This window comes from Quercus robur, chromosome 8 (assembly GCF_932294415.1).
Source record: "Quercus robur chromosome 8, dhQueRobu3.1, whole genome shotgun sequence".
Lineage (NCBI taxonomy): Eukaryota > Viridiplantae > Streptophyta > Magnoliopsida > Fagales > Fagaceae > Quercus > Quercus robur.
In genome coordinates this window covers 696,398-714,606 of record NC_065541.1, presented here as the reverse complement: position 1 = coordinate 714,606, position 18,209 = coordinate 696,398, and the positions used below count along the sequence as shown (strand labels likewise).

The following is an 18,209-nucleotide window of genomic DNA, read 5'->3' as shown; positions in this document are numbered from 1 at the left end:
TAAAAGAAGATTAAAATGGTCATTAGTTACAAGTGGTTAAAGATCATCATTTATTCATTTACCTCCAATCAAATAAATAAAAGTGAAATCAAGAAACACAAATGGCTAAAATTATATAAAAGACAAATTTATTAAACAAAAATATCGACATAAATGATAAATGAGAAGCTTTTACACGAAGGAGTGTAGGTGTGTGCTGACGGGGTCATTCTCCATGGGCCATGAGGAAATCCAGTTTTCGCGTTTCCTGCTGTAACCCACTTCAATCAATCAAGCAATCATGTCTGACTGTCTCTGTCTTTATTAAAATATGTTTATTTATTTATTTTACAAACTTAATAAATAACATCAACTCTGACTAATATGTGTTTGCGCGTCCCACTTTCCTCTTCTTGTCTGTCTGTAAACTGCCTGTAATCTTATGTAAACTTTTTGTGTGAAACTTGAATAGCTCAAAGCCTTTTTCTTTTGTGTGTTAAAAAAAAAAAAAAAAATTGAAGGAGCTAGGTAGAGCATAGTAGTTAGTTCAGTTCAATAAATAAAAGGTCTCTCTCTTTCTTCTTTTCTCTCTCTGTGTCTCTCTTTCTCAAGCCCAAAGAAAATCCAAGAAAATATGGACTGGAATCGATGTTTCTGCTTCTTTTCTGCAATTCTCTTGTCCTACCTTTTGATGGGTCTTCCTGTTTCTTCTTCTTCTCCTTCTACTTTCATTTCAGGTACTTCACATTTTTCAACAGTCTTTGCTATATATATATATTTTTTTTTGCTAACGTTTGTGTGTGTAATTGCAGATAGTATGTTTGAATCTCAGTCATTTACTGGCAGGAACCTTCTTCAAGCTAAAAAAGGTGCTCACTTTCACAACTGATTTCTTTATTTTGGATCGGATATTTTCTGGGTTTGTTCTTGTTTTTGTAATGCATTGGTATTGGATCTGATAGCTAAAAAGCCCCAACTTTTTGCTTTATGCCCATTTTTTAGTTTTCAATTAGATCACGTTGGATCCATCAAATCTATCTATAGGCTGATGGATTTTGCCTTTTCAGGCATACCCACTTGTAATTACTACTAGTTTTTTACTTTCATATTCCTTTCTGTTATTTTCGTTTTTTTTTTTAGTTATATCTTTCTGGTTTTAAGTTATTAGTAGCATTGCAAATATGACATTGAGAAATTATTTGCTGCAAAATTAGAAACCTGTGATTAAAATAGGGAGATCTTGCCCTGAAGGCAGAAGGACTAACGAATTCAAGAGTAGAAACCTTTTTCAAGGTTCTTGCTCCATTGCCATAGCACTAAAAGAGATGATTATGAGCTTTTCTACAACTGTCAACAACATAAAATAACAACAAACTGATTGGGGTTGGATATGTATCCTAAACAGACTAATCTGGTTCAGCCACATCTGTTCTTTTTTGGGGGTTCAACATTTAAAAACATAAAACACGATTAAAAATTAAAAATTGATGTACCTTATTTTTTATGGGGCAAATTATTCCCGTATCCCCCAAAGTATGCTATTCTTTCGGTCTTGCTAGATTAGCAAAGTTATTATGGTTATACTACATTAACAGAGATATTATTGGTTTCTTTTGAAAAGGTTTTCTTCCTGAAATATTTGTGGGATATTTGCTTGTTATTTGTTCCAGAAAAAATAATTTTTCTGTTATTCATGTATAGCTTTTGTGTTGAGGAAGTGATGCTGCAGTTGGGTTCATAGAGTGAAAGTTCCTTTGTTAATATCTTATATTATAGGATGCCTTCTAAGTTTTCTTCTGATAGCTTCATGCATTTGTTTAGATTACTTGATGCCTATTGCACAAGGGTGGCATTAGAGATCATTGGAAGTGACCGGTATACCTTACTCTGCAAATAGCAGATGACTGAATGATCAGGATATGATATACAGATTAATTTTTATGTCAAATAAATTTCCACAATGGTGCTTCAGATCATTTTGAATCAAATGAGAGTGAATTAGGTGATTGACTTTGTGAATGGATATAATGAGTTTAATTATATCTCTGATCCATTCAGGGCCATGGATTGTATATATAGCTGGCTGGTTTCTGATGTGCATATCCAAGTCTTCTTTTGCTTGTTTATGCAAAGCATCCATATTTTGTGATTTGAGAGGTGGCATATTTGAGAGAGAACTTGCCTAAGGAAAGTCATTGATGTTATCTTTAGATGGTATATTGTTTCACACTAAGGCTTTTTTTCCGTCTAGGGAACGAATCATACAGTAAGGGAAGTGAAGGGAAATTGATAAATCACTATGGGAATTTTCTTTTTCAAGGCATTAATACCTTTTCTGATTTCATAATTAATCACTTGTTCTACCCAATATACAAAGGTAATAGAGTGGTCTGATGATATGTATACTTATGCAAAATCTGCAGCTTGCCCTGTGAACTTCGAGTTTCTGAACTACACAGTCATCACAAGCAAATGCAAAGGACCCAACTACCCACCTGATTCGTGTTGTGGATCATTCAAGGAATTCGCTTGCCCTTATGCGGATGTGATAAATGATTTGACAAATGATTGTGCCTCAACCATGTTCAGCTACATAAACCTCTATGGAAAATACCCACCTGGCCTTTTTGCCAGTGAGTGCAGGGAAGGCAAGGAGGGTCTTGCATGCCCTGCACCAGCACCATCAGTTTCAGCCAATGAAAGTGGGACTCACAACATGTATCCCTCGCCACTGCTAATGCTCACAGCCGGCTTCTTTCTGTTATTATTTAAGTCTTTATGAAGGCCAAAAGTCAACCATCTTTTTCTTTTTATTTTTCTCTATGACCTTGTGAAGATTGAAATTTTTTGATACAATAGGTTCTGGGCCTTGTTTTCCATTCTATCATCACCAGCTGGAGCTCATAAAATTTCAGTTAGGCATACCCAAAAATTAGTTTTGAGTCATTATTTATCAATTTGTACTTCGCTGCACTCAAGCTGTTGGGGTTAGGTATTGGTTGGTTGTTGTATCTTTTATTTATTGTTGATAAACTTCAATTTTTATTCATTAAAAAAAAAAACTAAACAGAACTACAGTTTTTATGTGTTTGACTATTATAAAATTTAAATATGAATTCCTCACTGAGGCAAAGTACAACATAAGGCATTTCAAAAAATAAAAAAATAAAAAAAAGGTACAACATAAGGGTTCGTTTGGCATTTCCATAGGAAGTAGAGCATGTAGAACTTTAGTTATAGAATTTAGTCCCCTTTTTAAGTTTTTGGGCTAATTACAACTTTTATGTTTCTAGTTTAGTCAAAATTTAAGTTTTACTTGTAGTTTGAAATTTAACATTTTACTCACATGAGGTTAACCTAATTAAGATTTTGTAATCCACCTCCATTAAAAATGGGTTTAAATATGCATTTTTGCTCCTTTTTGTCTCTCTTCACCAAAAACAAGAAAAAACATAGAAAAACAAGAGTAAATAAGATCAAAAAAGTGGTTGATAAAAACTTTTATGCAATGTTTTAGCATTTCAACCTTACATTTACACTAATTGCATCAAATTGACAGATTCTAGCAAATACCCATACTGAGAGATAGGAGGAACATAGTTCTTTATGTTGTTTTCTTCACATACGGAGTTTGGATTAGCAACTAATCCAAGGGTTTGGTTATGGTTACTTTTCTTTTGCAATTTAACTGTTTTATAAAATAATTAAGAGGGACAGACATCACTAAACAAATGATGACATATTCAAAGGTTTGATGTCACAACACACCAGATGAACATATGGGCAAAAAGAAAGTCTAAGAAAAAGAAAATCTAGAGGTAATTATAGATCAGTAAAGGATTCAATAGAGCAGGATGCCAAGAATCCTAATAGTGGAAGATCACTCAAGCGAAAAACCATAGCCAATGATGCCCACAAATCAAAATCATCCAAGGATGTAGATATGAATCTTATAAGGAATTAGCTATAGGACAAAACTGAACAGCAGAAGGACAAGAAAGATTTTAGGAAAATTAAGAGGTCAAAGAGAATTATGTTGGAAAATCTGGTTTTGTGTTTGCATACAAAATATACAGCAGAACTAACAAACACGGATCTACTTCATTCATGAGAGATAACATGTAATCTTGAATTCTAAAACAAAAAATAGAAAGCGTACCTTGATGCAGTGAAATTTAAAACCAAGACTTGAGAATACCTCTAATCAACATCTCAATTCCACATGGTGCCCAAGAAGAGTGGTCTCTCAATCAGTCTTTATGTACATTGATTCTTAAAGAAAGTTTTTCTTCTTCTCATTGTAGAGAAAAACTGTTTTCTTTTCTTTTCATCATACGTACATTCTAACTACCTTGGTAGTTACTTTATTTAATAACCCTTATTAAATAAAAATTGATTATCTAATTGGGTTAGTCTTTTAAGTCTACCTAATTGGGTTTTAGTTTGTGGCTTGAGATGGGACCAAAGGGAACAAATAAGACTCTAAGTTCAATGAGCCTTGGACTTATCTGTCAACTCTTGATAAGTCCAAAGTTGCCATTAATTATATTTAATAGGGGTGTCAATTCAGGTTAGCGTGTCGGTTTCGTGTCGTGTCGAGGTAGGGGTATTCAATTAAATGACTCAACCCTAACCCAACCCATTTAATAATCGTGTCATGATCCTTCAACCCTAACCCGACCTGTTAATAAGGCGGGTTGATCTGACCCAACCCATTTGACACGCTTAATAAACGAGTCATGTTGGATTGACACGAATGTAACACAACCCATTTCAACCTGCATAATATTAAATAGAACATCCATCTAGAAATATTTTTTTTTACATCCCAAAAAGCATATACTTCAAGTATTCAACCCACATTTAAAATAATATAGTTCAACAAAAATATAACATTCATCTAGAAATAAGTTCTTTACACCGCACAATAAGTGTATACACTTCAACCCAAATTCAAAATAACAAAGTTTCACAAAAATAAAATAACATAATTCAACAAAAATATAATATTCTTGGAACTCGTTAAATGCTAAGTATCAATATTGAAAGAATTTGAGCAAATAGACCACGATTATCATCCATATATTCTTTGTTGATGTCCAAATTCATAACATTTTCCACAAGCTCATCCAATTTTATTTGTGTAAGTTCTATACCAAAAAAAAAGTATAAATAGTTCTAGGGTCTGTAAAGTTTCAATTTCCAATTATATTCCTTATAAATTTTTGTAATTACTCACTTTTCTTTTTAAATTTAAAATATATGTTGGATATAAAAGGTATTTGACAAATCTAAAATAAAATAAATATTTATTTGTTATATGAGTTAAACGGGTTGTGTTAAGTGGGTCATTTCGGGTTGACACAAATAAATTGGCGTGTCAAACGTGTTTATTGCGAGTTACGCAGGTTGACCCGTTTATGACCCAAACCCATTAAGGCCAAACCCTAACCCGAAAAAACCCGTGTCGGATTCGTGTCGTGTTCACGGGTTGGGTCAAACATTGACACCCCTAATATTTAATACCACTATATAAATATAAGTGCACTATATGCCTTATTAATAAATTATATCCCAAAACTCTAATGATATCATTTGACCCCTCCATGAAATATCCATAATGAACAAAGTCATAATGAACTGTCACTTTGTAAACAATTATTTTATCCTTGAATACCCGGTTTAATCTTTTAGTTATTCATATTTATTGAAATCCGATTTCAATAAATATAAACTTTAGTAACTCCTTACTAAAGGGGGCACCCTGAATAACCAGTTTTCATTAAACTTATCTCAATGGGATATTTCGTATCTCTAAAGAAATAGATTATGGATTCCATCTTGAGAATATGTGTTCTCTCAACGCTACGTATGGTTACCCAACATACGGAGGTTTTGACCGTCAATATTAGATCTCACTCTTGATATATCAAAGTAACCTACATTTCATGATCAGGTTCACTATTCTCTCAGGATTGAGAGTCTATGAAATTAGAAGTCGTGAGATTAATCATTTAGGTGACAGTTTTTTATTGAATAATTAATCTCACAACAGTCCAGTTTAATATGTCTTAACACTTAAGACACATCAACACATCAACTAGAAGTCTCCACTTCCATGATCAAGACAAGCCATCTTAGTTGATGTGTTATAGTTTTCGTAGATGAAATGTCCAATTTTATCACTGACTACGAACTATGTTTTGAGTTTACAAGGAACTTGTGATTTATATCTTTTGTGACTAAATCAAAGAAATCACATACAATGCATCTCAAGGACTATGATATTGTCACATTAGTTCATTTATAAATAGTCTCATATAATTAAACAATTTAATTATTTATGACATACCAATAAATTGGATTTTAGGGTATAAACCCCAACAAATTACTCCCACTAGTCGTATGATTCTAACATAAGAAAAATAAATCCTCCACTAAGCCTTCCTCCACCACAAAACCAAACCAAAATATCACACCTAATCTCAACAAATTCATGGCCCCAAACCCAAACCCACCATTAACAAACCTCAAACTAATTTAACAACTTCAATTGAAACCAAAACATCCACGCTAAAGACTTCCTTTAGTCAAAACTCCTGATCCTAACCCACTATTAATGAACCCCAGAAACCAAACTCAACACAAACCCTAGCCTTCTTCTTAGATCAACCATGGAGTTGCAACAAATTTGAAGTTTGAATTTTTTGGGTTTGATTTAAGCTTTAGATGCTATAGCTTTGTTGGTTGCTTAGAAATGGGTGAAAGAATTTGTTTTTGTTGGATCTGATGATTCTTAACAAAAGTTTCTATGGTGGTTGTAATGTTTGTTCTTAATTTTTATAAAACACTCACTTTTTGATCTTACTTTCTCTTGTTTTTCTATGTTTTTCTTGTTTTTTGAGGAAAGAGACATAAATGGGAGCAAAAATACATATTTAGCCCCATTTTTAACAAAGTTGGGTTACGGAACCTTAACTGAGTTAACTTTAGATGGGTAAAGTGTCAAATTTCAAATCATAGGTAGGCAACTTCAATTTCGGTCAAACCATAGGTGGATAAGTTGTAATTAGCACTAAATTTTTATTTATTTTTATATAAAAGCTATAGAATTTAGTCCCTAAACTTAGAGGAAATCCTTTTTTTTTTCTTTTTTTTTTTATACTTATATATGTCTATTTGAAAGTGAATTTTAAACTTCCATATAAAATTAATGACATCATGTCACGTACTAGAGCTGGGGATAAGATTCAATGACATAACATATAGTTTGAAGATATATATATATATATATATTTTTTTTTTTAAATGAAGTTAAAGTATACTAGTCAATTGGTAAAATTTCTTATAGTTGAATAAAAAATATGAAACTGAAATCAGCCTAAAAAAAAAACTAATATGTCTTAACCTGATAGAAAGCAATCATAAATCATAAGTGTGCTTCATAAATTGATGATATTACCTACCCTAAAATAAGATTACAATGGTCATTAGTTATAAGTCATTAAAGATTATCATTTATTTATTTACCTCTAATCAAATAAGTAAAAGTTAAAGCAAGAAACACAAATGGCAAAAATCAATCAATCAATCAATATCAATATCAATATATATATAAAAGTAGAGACCTTATCATGTGAGAGTCTAAAGTTTTGTCAAGTGGCACACTCTTTGAAAAGGAGAAGTAAATTATCACCATCTTCTCAAACTAAAGAATAAAAACTCTTCGTTTTTCGAATGACTCTTTGTTTTACCACACTTCAAGTAATAGATAGTTAATGAGTACTCTTTCTTTTCCGAATTAACCACACTCTCCAAAGGTTCTAATTGACCATCGTTTCTTCAGCTTCTTTGTTTTTAAATTTTCATATGTTTAGTTTTCCGATTCCCAAAGCATACCACACCATCTTTTTTTTTTTTTTTTTTTTTTAGGAGCACACCACGCCTACTCCTCTTCGTCTTTTACAATATGCATTTTGATTTTGCTTTTGCTATGCTTATGTTGCTATTTACTAAGATTATAATTATGTATTGTATAGTTTGCTGAAATAACATGTTGTCTTATTGTGTTCCTAGGAAAAATTATTTTCATCTCATGAAATTTGTGCTGGATCCAAGGGCAAAAGAATCTTCCACATGTTCATTCACATGGGTTGGTAATCAACAATATTCCCCATCTTGCACATACCTGCCTAGGGTCCCCCATGGTAATTTTCTTCTCTCTCTCCCTCCGAGTATCAAGGTGTTCTTTTATTAAATGTACTTGATTCGTATGGCCTTTTGGGGAAGCATAATATTAAATTATGCATTTTACTAATTATTTGTGTCTAACATTATGGTGCCACATCTTCCAAATTTGTTTTTTTGGCGGATAGTTAATTTATTTTCTGAATTCCTCAATGTCTTTCACAATCTGCAGAGAAAGAAACATCATTGCAACTTCAATGATATCAATGTAATTATTGTTTTCCTTTCTTTTCTTTTCTTTTTTTTTTTCCCATTTTCCGAATTTGTGTAGTTGTTAAGTTGATGTTTCAGTATTGTTATATACAACTTGATTCATATATATTCAGGGGCGTAGTCAGGATTTTTTACATGGGGGGGCCGATTTTCGACGACGATGATTATCATTGTTGTATAGACAGTCTATATTTTTAGGTTGATATGGACCTTCTTTGAGATAAGCTCGTTGGATTCATCTTGTTTATTTATAGGAAATTCACATATTTGTTTACGTGATCCTGGATCACGATCTATCTCTTCAAATTGAATTCTTGAACATTTGGAAAGGTGTTCATTAGGCATTGAAGTATCAACATTTATTTCTACAGCTATATTTGTTTCTACAACCATAGGTGTCCTAAATTCTGAATTGCTAACATCTTTTTTCTTAAAAAATGCATCAATTGTTTTTCATTTGCTCATAATTCTTTAAGCTTTAAGAATATGACTCAAAAATTAACCTGAAAAGAACTTAAAAAATAAACTCTTAATTAGAAATTTTTACTTAATTATATGGATGTTATTCGTACTTAAGAAAAAAACAAAATTTCCACTGTAATTTAAACAGTCAACCTATCATCATTCCTATTATCAATTATATGGATGTTATTCATACCTCCCCATGCCTTCAATCATATATTTCTCTAAAAATCTATGAAAAATTAAAGTGCATGTAAATATTTAAGTAAGCGTATATAGTTGAGAAGAAGGGGGAAAAAAAAAAAACACTAAAAAGAGAGATGAAGGTGTAGTGCTGAAGAAAGAAAAGAAAACTAAAAACTCACCCTCTGAATGATTTATTTTAAGAAAGCAAGAAGAAAGAAAATAATGGTCAGGTTTTTTTTTTTTTTTTGGATCGTGAGGACTGAGTTTGAAAGGAGGGCTAAGCTGAGGTTTTGTTTGTTTGGGGGTTGCTGGTACCAGTGGAGTGGGTGGTGGCGTGTACATAGAAGACAAGAAGAGAATAAAAAGAAGAGAAATGATATGTCTACAATATTTTCACAACATTTTTATAACAAATCCTAAGTGGCAGGTTGTTACTGATTGTTATTGTTGGAGCAAAAAAGTAATCTTGGTGTTAGGTTCAAATTTGAACCAATAACAACTAACCACTTATGATTTGTAAAAATACTGTAAAAATTTTGTAGACGTAGCACCTCCCTAAAAAGAATAGCAAAAAAAAGGATTCTGATTTTGAGATTGAAAATGGGTGATAAAATGTTATTTTGTTGGGTAGTGCCTTTGGGTATTTAAATATAAGGGGGCCATGTTTTGTTTTATTAGAAGATAAAAGAGTCCTACAATTGAAACTGGAGCATGCTGAGGGGCCTGGGAGTGAATTGAATAGAAATGGGAGGGGGGGCCGGATGTACATCATTGGGGGGGCCAATTAAAATTTCTATAAAGGTTGGTGGACATTTTTTTTTTTTTTTTTTTTTTTTGCAGGGGCCACGGCACCCCCCCCCCCCCCCCCCCCCCCCAAGGGGCAACGTGGCTCTGCCCCTGTATATATTATTTTTCTTGATTGATTTGATACATCCAAAGGGAGACATTCGCAAAGGTAACATGTAATAATGTTGTTATTTGCTTGATTTTCATTTGAGTTTTATGAAGTTTTAGCCACCACAAGAATTAACACTTGAAGACTCCGACCAAAAAAAAACTCTTTGACGATTGCAAAAAGATAATTGTCTAACAAAAAACCACACAATTTGAAAGATCATTTCTTTAACCTAACGAAAATACATGCACTTTAATCCTTTTATATCGTTACTAATAATTTTAATGTGTAATTTTTTGGTGGTAGAGATTAAGAAGAACCATGACGTGTAGCTTGGTGGTGTTAGGACTTAGGAGAGCTCTTGAGCTAAGAAAGTTGTTTTTATCCAAAAGATTTTATTTTTATTTTTTATGGAAGAGTTTTAATACAACCTTTATGCATTTGTATATATTTTTGTGTAAGCACACACATACACGTTTATGTGTGTGAGTAGTTGTCATTATGTGATGCTATAGCTACTTTTTTATTAATCTTAATTCAAATATCGCAACATACTCCAACGGATTAAAAATATATTAATTAGAGTAATCATTACTATGCTCAGATTGTAATTTTCTATACTTGATTTATGTACTACAATTTCTATATATTTTCTAACAAAAATTTGCAATTGATTATAATTGTACAAAATTAGGTATTGCAATATTTCCAAGGCCATATAAGCTACAATTTCGTTCTTATAAAGATTTGAAGAAGGATATAATGAGGTATGTTATACTAAATGATAAGTTAACTATCTTACTACACATCAGCTTGCTTGCATCTTCAAATAGGTATTCTGTTGTTGTTTTTCTCACCAATTGGTTTAGTTCTATTCTTCCTCATAATTTGTTTTTGTGCCCAACATTATCTTTTTGGTATCTAATGATGTATTATTATCTAATGGGATGGTTTCATAATAATTCTATGTTTTTTTATTGAGCATTATACTTTGATGTCATATATATCTTTTTCTTTTCTTTTCTTTTTCTTGATAATTCAATAGTGGGGGAAGGGGGGTTTTAAATCCTGTACATCACCGTTAAAAACACCAAGAGATTCTTATTAATCTAGAAAGCTCTTAGTGATGTCTATGCACATCATAACATACCCGCACATCATGCGGGCACATCGGCTAGTTATATTAAAGACAAATTTAGTAAACAAAAATATTCACATAAATGATAAATGAGAAGCTTAGAGCATTAGCATTGAAGAATGTTAATGCTATATCTAAGGTTTTTTTGGCATTTCATAGTTAAAAATCATTTGCATCAAAAAATGCTATACCTCACTATTGCAAAATTTTTTGCAACAGTGCTACAGTACAATTCTAAAAAAATCATTAGAATTGTACTGTAGCACTATGCTAAAAAAAAAAAAAAATATATATATATATATATATATATATTTTATTCCACCCGTTAGTTGAAAAAAAATGATGATGTGAAAGAAATAATAAAAAAAAATTAAAAAAATAATATTTTAATAAAAAAGTAAAATAATAGAGTTTTTGGATGTAAGGTGTATTGTAAAATGGTATGGTATAATTGATAAACTAACTTTTTAAAATGATAAAATAGAATAGAGTAGCATTCTTCAATACTGTTGCTCTTTCACCGTGGAGATAGAGAGAGTGTTGGGGCAAAATTTGCCAAACAGTGAAAATTCTGAAAAATTTTAGCCGGACAGCACGCGTTCAAACTTATTTAGTTAGTTAGACTGTTTTTGAAAGTCGAGTTTGGCAAACTCGACTTTGGGCTGGAATACAGACACAATAGTGGCGTTTTTTTTAGTGGCGTTTGTCAAAAACGCCACTATAGATTCCCTATAGTGGCGTTTTCTATAAACGCTGCTATAGCCACTAAAAAAACGCCACTATAGTGTCTGTTTTCCAGCCCAAAGTCGAGTTTGCCAAACTCGACTTTCAAAAACAGTCTAACTTACTAAATAACTTTGAACATGTGCCACGCGCCTAATTTTTTCCCAGGAATAGTCAGTTTGGCAATTTTTTCCGAGCGTTGGTGTGTGCTGACTGCTGACGGGGTCATTCTCACTCCATGAGGAAATATAGTTCTCGCGTTTCCCGCTGTAACCCACTTCAATCAATCATGCAAGACTGTCTCTGTTTTTATTAAAATATTTTTATTTATTTATTAAAACTAACTTAATAAATAACATCAACTCTGACTAATTCGTGAGAGGGAAAGAGAGATGTGAGTAAGGGCCTGTTTGGGTAAGGAATTTTCGTCACTCAATTTCCGTCACTCAATTTCCATCACTCATCACTCATCACTCATAACTCATAACTCATAACTCATAACTCATCACTCATTTTTTCACACTCATTTGGCAACATCACTTTTATTTTCATCACTCAATTTTTTCACACTATTCATGGGTCCCACACCTGTCAGCCAGTACAGTAGTTTTTTTTTTTTTTTTTTTTATTTTATTAATACCCAACTCACCGAAGCTTAAAAAAAAAAAAAAAAAAAAAAAAAAAAAAAAAAAAAAAAAAAAAACAACCCAGGAAAAGAAAAAGAAAAAGAAAAAAAAATAAAAAAAAGGACAACGCCAACCCAGAAAAGAAAAAAAAAAAAGGAAAAGAAAAAAAAAAAAAAAAAAAAAGAACAACGCCAACCCAGAAGAAAAAAAAAAAAAAAAAAAAAAAAAAAAAAAAAAAAAAAAAAAACTGAACGGCCAACCCAGGAAAAGAAAAAAAAAAAAAAAAAAAAACAGCCAACGCCAACCTAGAAAAAAAAAAAAAAAAAGTCAAAAGGTTGTCAAAAGTTGCGGCTGTGGGTCCCTCATGTGTGTTTATTTACGGAAATGCCATTGAGTTATGAGTTATGGAAACTGAAAACAGCCTTTTGTTGTTTTCAGTTTCCATAACTCATAACTCAAAAATCAGAGAATTGAGTGATGGAAACAAAGTTATCGTTTGGCCAAACAATCTTTTTACTATGGGTCCCACCATTTTTGAGTTATGAGTAATGAAAACAGAGAATTAAGTTATCAAAAAACTCAATCCAAACTACCCCTAAGTATCTTCTTCCCTAATACCAAAGCTATCTCACTCACTCACTCACTCACTTCCTCTTCAAGCTTAAAACTCTGACTAATTCGTGTTTGTGTGTGTCCTACTTTCCTCTTCATGTCTGTCTGTAAACTGTAATCTTATGTAAACTCTTTGTCTGAAATTTGAATAGCTCAAAGCTTTTTTCTTTTGTGTGTTAAAAAGATAAATTGAAGGAATTGAAGGAGCTAGGTAGAGCAGTAGTTAGCTCAGTTGACAGTTCATTAAATAAAAGGTCTCTCTCTGTTTCTTTCACTTTCTCAAGCCCAAAGAAAATCCAAGAAAATATGGACTGGAATCGATGTTTCTGCTTCTTCTCTGCAATCCTCTTGTCCTACCTTTTGATGGGTCTTCCTGTTTCTTCTTCTTCTCCTCCCACTTTCATTTTAGGTACTTCACATTTTTCAAGAGTCTTAGTCTTTTTTGAAATATGTGATTCTCTATATTTTCTGTTTTTTTTTTTTTGCTAACTTGTGTGTGTAATTGCAGATAGTATGTTTGAATCTCAGTCATTTACTGGCAGGAACCTTCTTCAAGCTAAAAAAGGTGCTAACTTTCACAACTGATTTCTTTATTTTCGATCAGATATTTTCTGGGTTTGTTCTTGTTTTGTAATGCATTGGTATTGGATCTGATAGCTAAAAAGCCCCAACTTTGGTTTATCCCCATTTTTTAAGTTTTCAATTAGACCACGTTGGATCCATCAAATCTATCTATAGGCTGATGGATTTTGCCTTTTCAGGCATACCCACTTGTAATCATTACTAGTTTATGGCTTTGAGGCTTTCAGATTCCTTTCTGTTATTTCCGTTTTTTTAGTTATATCCTTCTGGTTTTTAGTTAGGAGCATTACAAATATGACACTGAGAAATTATTTGCTGCGAAATTAGAAACCTGTGATTAAAATAGGGAGATCTTGCCCTGAAGGCTGAAGGAGTAATGAATTCAAGAGTAGAAACCTTTTTCAAAGTGCTTGCCCCATTGCCATTGCACTAAAAGAGATGATTATGAGCTTTTCTACAACTGTCAAAAACATAAAATAACAACCAAATCTTATTTCCAAAATTTCAGCCGGCTATGTATCCTCAACAAACTAATTGGGGTCAGCTAGGTATCCTAAACAGACTAATCAAGTTCAGCTACATCTATTCTTTTTTGGGGGTGCAACATTTAAAAACTGTTGTGAGATTTGTGAAACAATCTGTTTACGTAAGGTTAAAGAGTAAAGAAGAGAAAATATGACACAAGAAATTTACGTGGTTTGGCAATATGCCTACATCCATGGGAGGTGACAGAATAAAGTTTCACTATAACTTTGGAGATTACAACAATAGCTTGAAGACACTCTCACACAAGCCCAAACCCCATATACACCCTTTGTTCTCTTACAAATAAATAGAGAACACCCTATTGTATTTAGACAAGAGTTGTAGGACACTCTAACTTCCTATCTTTGGTGCGCACACACTGTAGAAGATATTTCTCTTTTGCTATCTCACATAGGAGCTCTCTTGCATCTTCTCTATTTATAGCTAGATGTTCAGCCAAAATGTCAATAGTTTCAGCACATGAAACTTATCAATTCAAAGAAGATGGCCAGCATTATTGCCAACAGAGTCATCCATTTCAGCTACAAGAAGAAAGCAAGAATTTGGTTTGCATGTCAGATGTTGTTCGTTCCTTGCCTTTTTGACAATTCATGCAAGACAACATTTAATGCTTGCTTGTAATATCAATCCACCGACATTACAATTTAAGCCATTCCAACAAATCTCCACCTTGGCTTGAATTGTATCAAGCTTCACAAACGAAACTCTTCGATCGCCTCCACCTTAGCCCATATGGACTATCACAAGCCACAAACACTAGTCAAGTCCAAGCAGTGCTTGAATTTGTTTGTAGGTGCCAGCTTCGTCAATATATCAGCTGTATTCTCTAAAATGTCAATCTTCTCATGAACAATCTCTCCTGTGACAGTCAACTCCCTTATCTTGTGGAATCTTACATCAATATGCTTTGTCCTAGCATGATAAACCTGATGCTTTGCCAAGTAAATGGCACTTTGACTGTCACAATGCAACTAAACTCCTCCTTGGTTCAAACCAAGCTCTTTGACTAGCGCTTTCAGCCATAGTGCTTCCTTTGCAACTTCAACTACCGCCATGTACTCAGCTTCTATAGTAGACATGGCCACTAGGGATTGTACTGTGGATCTCCAAAAAATGGGCCCTCCTAACAGTGTAAACACATATCCTGTAGTAGACCTTCTGTCATCCATATTGCCTGGATAGTTTGAATCCACATATCCTACCACTGAATTATTCCCATGTTTCCTCGCAAACAAGATCGCATATCTTGCAATTCCGTTCAGGTATCTGAATATCCACTTCACTGCATTTCAATGCTCTCTACTTGGGTTTTCCATGTACTTATTGATAGTACTCACTGCATGAACCAAATCCGGCCTAGTGCAAACCATCATGTACATTAAAACCAAGCTGCACTTGCATATGGAACCTTTGACATGCCTTCAATTTCTTTTTCGTTATTTAGGAACCGACTACCAAATAATTTGAGGTGATTTGCCAATGGGGTGCTTACGGGCTTAGCATCTTACATGTTGAATTTTTCATAAACTTTTTTGATATAGTTCTTCTAAGATAACCACAGCTTTCTTGACTTCCTATCCCTGCAAATCTCCGTATCCAAAATTTTCTTAGCAATACCCAAGTCTTTCATGTCAAATTCTTTGCGCAACAAAGACTTTAGCCTATCAACCTCACACATGCTCTTAGCAACAATTAACATATAGTAACCAAAAAAATATAAGAACCATCATCGAGCCTCCTAACATATACACAACAATCATGCTCACAACGAGTATAACCAATCTGAATCATATAGGAATCAAACCTCTTGTACCGTATCTGGGAGATTGTATAAGCCATAGAGTGACTTTTTCAATTTGCAAACAAGATTCTCTGTACCTGGTTTCTTGAACCCCTCTAGTTGTTCCAAGAAGATTTCTTCCTCCAAATTCCCATGAAGGAATGCCGCCTGCACATCCAATTATTCCAATTCCAGATTTTGATGTGCTATCAAGGCCAACAGGCCCAACACTACCCTGATAGAAGTATGCCTGGCCACAGGTGAGAAAACCTCATCTAGTCAATCCCATGTCTTTGTAAATATCCCTTTGCCACCGATCTTGCTTTGAACCGTTCTCCTTCCCTTTTTGATACTGCTTCCTTCTTTTTGAAAACCCACTTGCAACCTATCGATTTCTTTCCCTTTGGAAGTTCTGACAACTCTCAAGTCTTGTTCTTATTCAAGGACTCCATCTCTTGCACCATAGTTTCCCTCCACTTATCCCTTTTAGAGCTATCAATTGCTTCTTGAAAAGTGGAAGGATTCCCGCTATTGATTACTAAGCAATAAGAAGCAAGATCCTCGAAACAATACCTAACCGGTGGTCTTATGGTTATACTACATTAACAAAGATATTATTGGTTTTTTTTTTTTTAAAGGTTTTCTTCCTGAAATATTAGTGGGATATTTGCTTCTTGTTTGTTCCAGAAAAAAATAATTTCTCTGTTATTCACGTATAGCTTTTGTGTGAGGAAGTGATGCTGCAGTTGGGTTCATAGAGTGAAGTTCATTTGTTAATATCTTATATTATAGGATGCCTTCTAAGTTTTCTCCTGATAACTTCTTGCATTTGTTTAGACTACTTGATCACAAGGGTGGCATTAGAGATCATTAGAAGTGAATGGTATACCATACTCTGCAAATAGCTGATGACTGAATGATCAGGATTGGACTCATTAATTTTTATGTCAAATAAATTTCCACAATGGTGCTTCAGATCATTCTGAATCAAAGGCAAGTAAATTAGGTGATTGACTTTGTGAATCCATAATGAGTTTAACCATCACTCCGATCCATTCAGACCATGGATTGTATACATACAGTTACGATGATAATATAGCTGGCTGGTTTCTGATGTGCATATCCATGTCTTCTTTTGCTTGTTTATGCAAAGCATCCATCTTTTGTGACTTGAGAGGTGGCATATTTGAGAGAGAACTTGCCTAAGGAATGTCATTGATGTTATCTTTAGAACGTATATTGTTCCACACTAAGGCTTTGTTTGCATCTAGGGAACGAATCATTCAGTAAGGGAAGTGAAGGAAAATTGATAAACCACTATGGAAATTTTCTTTTTCAAGGCATTATTACCTTTTCTGTTTTCATAATTAATCACTTGTTCTACCCAATATACAAAGGTAATAGAGTGGTCTGATGATATATTTACTTATGCAAAATCTGCAGCTTGCCCTGTGAGCTTCGAGTTTCTGAACTACACAATCATCACAAGCAAATGCAAAGGACCCAACTACCCACCTGATCAGTGTTGTCCAGCATTCAAGGAATTTGCTTGCCCTTATGCGGACGTGTTAAATGATTTGACAAATGATTGTGCCTCAACCATGTTCAGCTACATAAACCTCTATGGAAAATACCCACCTGGCCTTTTTGCCAGTGAGTGCAGGGAAGGCAAGGAGGGTCTTGCATGCCCTGCACTAGCACCATCAGTTTCAGCCAACGAAAGTGGGACTCACAACATTTATCCCTGCCCACTGCTTATGCTCACAGCTGGCTTCTTTCTGTTATTATTTAAGTCTTTATGAAGGCCAAAAGTCAACTATCTTTTTCTTTTTCTCTATGACCTCGTGAAGAAGATTAAATTTTTTTGATACATCAGGTTCTGGGCCTTGTTTTCCCTTCAATCATCACCAGCTGGAGCTGAAGCATTAGCCAGTTGCTATTTTAGCAACCCACTGGCTCAAATTGAGCTTTACCCGGGTGTGGGTTGCTAAAAAGGTGGAAGAGAGAGATGGGAAAGAAGAGAGAGAATGAGTTGACAAGGTAGCTATATTACTTTAATAAGTTGTATGTAAAAAAATAAAAACTAGGATGTTGTGTGAGATGTAAAACAGATTGGTAAAATAAATAAAATTGTGTTTGAGGATGTAAAATAGTTTTTTTATTATTATTTATTTTAATCCCCATGCTAGTGTTAAAACTAATTTTGGGTATGCCTAACTG

At 33.5% G+C, this 18,209-nt stretch overlaps 1 protein-coding gene across 3 annotated transcripts; it reads left to right on the top strand.

The window, feature by feature from the left end:
• Positions 1 to 361: 361 nt before the first annotated feature.
• On the top strand, positions 362 to 18,139 carry LOC126694093 (GPI-anchored protein LLG1). 3 transcript variants are annotated; one of them, XM_050390143.1, is made up of 3 exons: positions 362 to 716; positions 13,590 to 13,646; positions 17,433 to 18,139. In XM_050390143.1, exons 1-3 carry the CDS (start codon positions 614 to 616, stop codon positions 17,789 to 17,791), a joined length of 519 nt encoding a protein of 172 aa, XP_050246100.1. In that variant the 5' UTR covers positions 362 to 613; the 3' UTR covers positions 17,792 to 18,139. The 3 variants fall into 3 exon arrangements, with proteins under 3 accessions (XP_050246100.1, XP_050246098.1, XP_050246099.1); XM_050390141.1 differs by lacking the exons at positions 13,590 to 13,646; positions 17,433 to 18,139 and adding exons at positions 792 to 848; positions 2,403 to 2,995 and having other exon boundaries at positions 372 to 716; XM_050390142.1 differs by lacking the exon at positions 362 to 716 and adding an exon at positions 13,048 to 13,490.
• Positions 18,140 to 18,209: the final 70 nt, after the last annotated feature.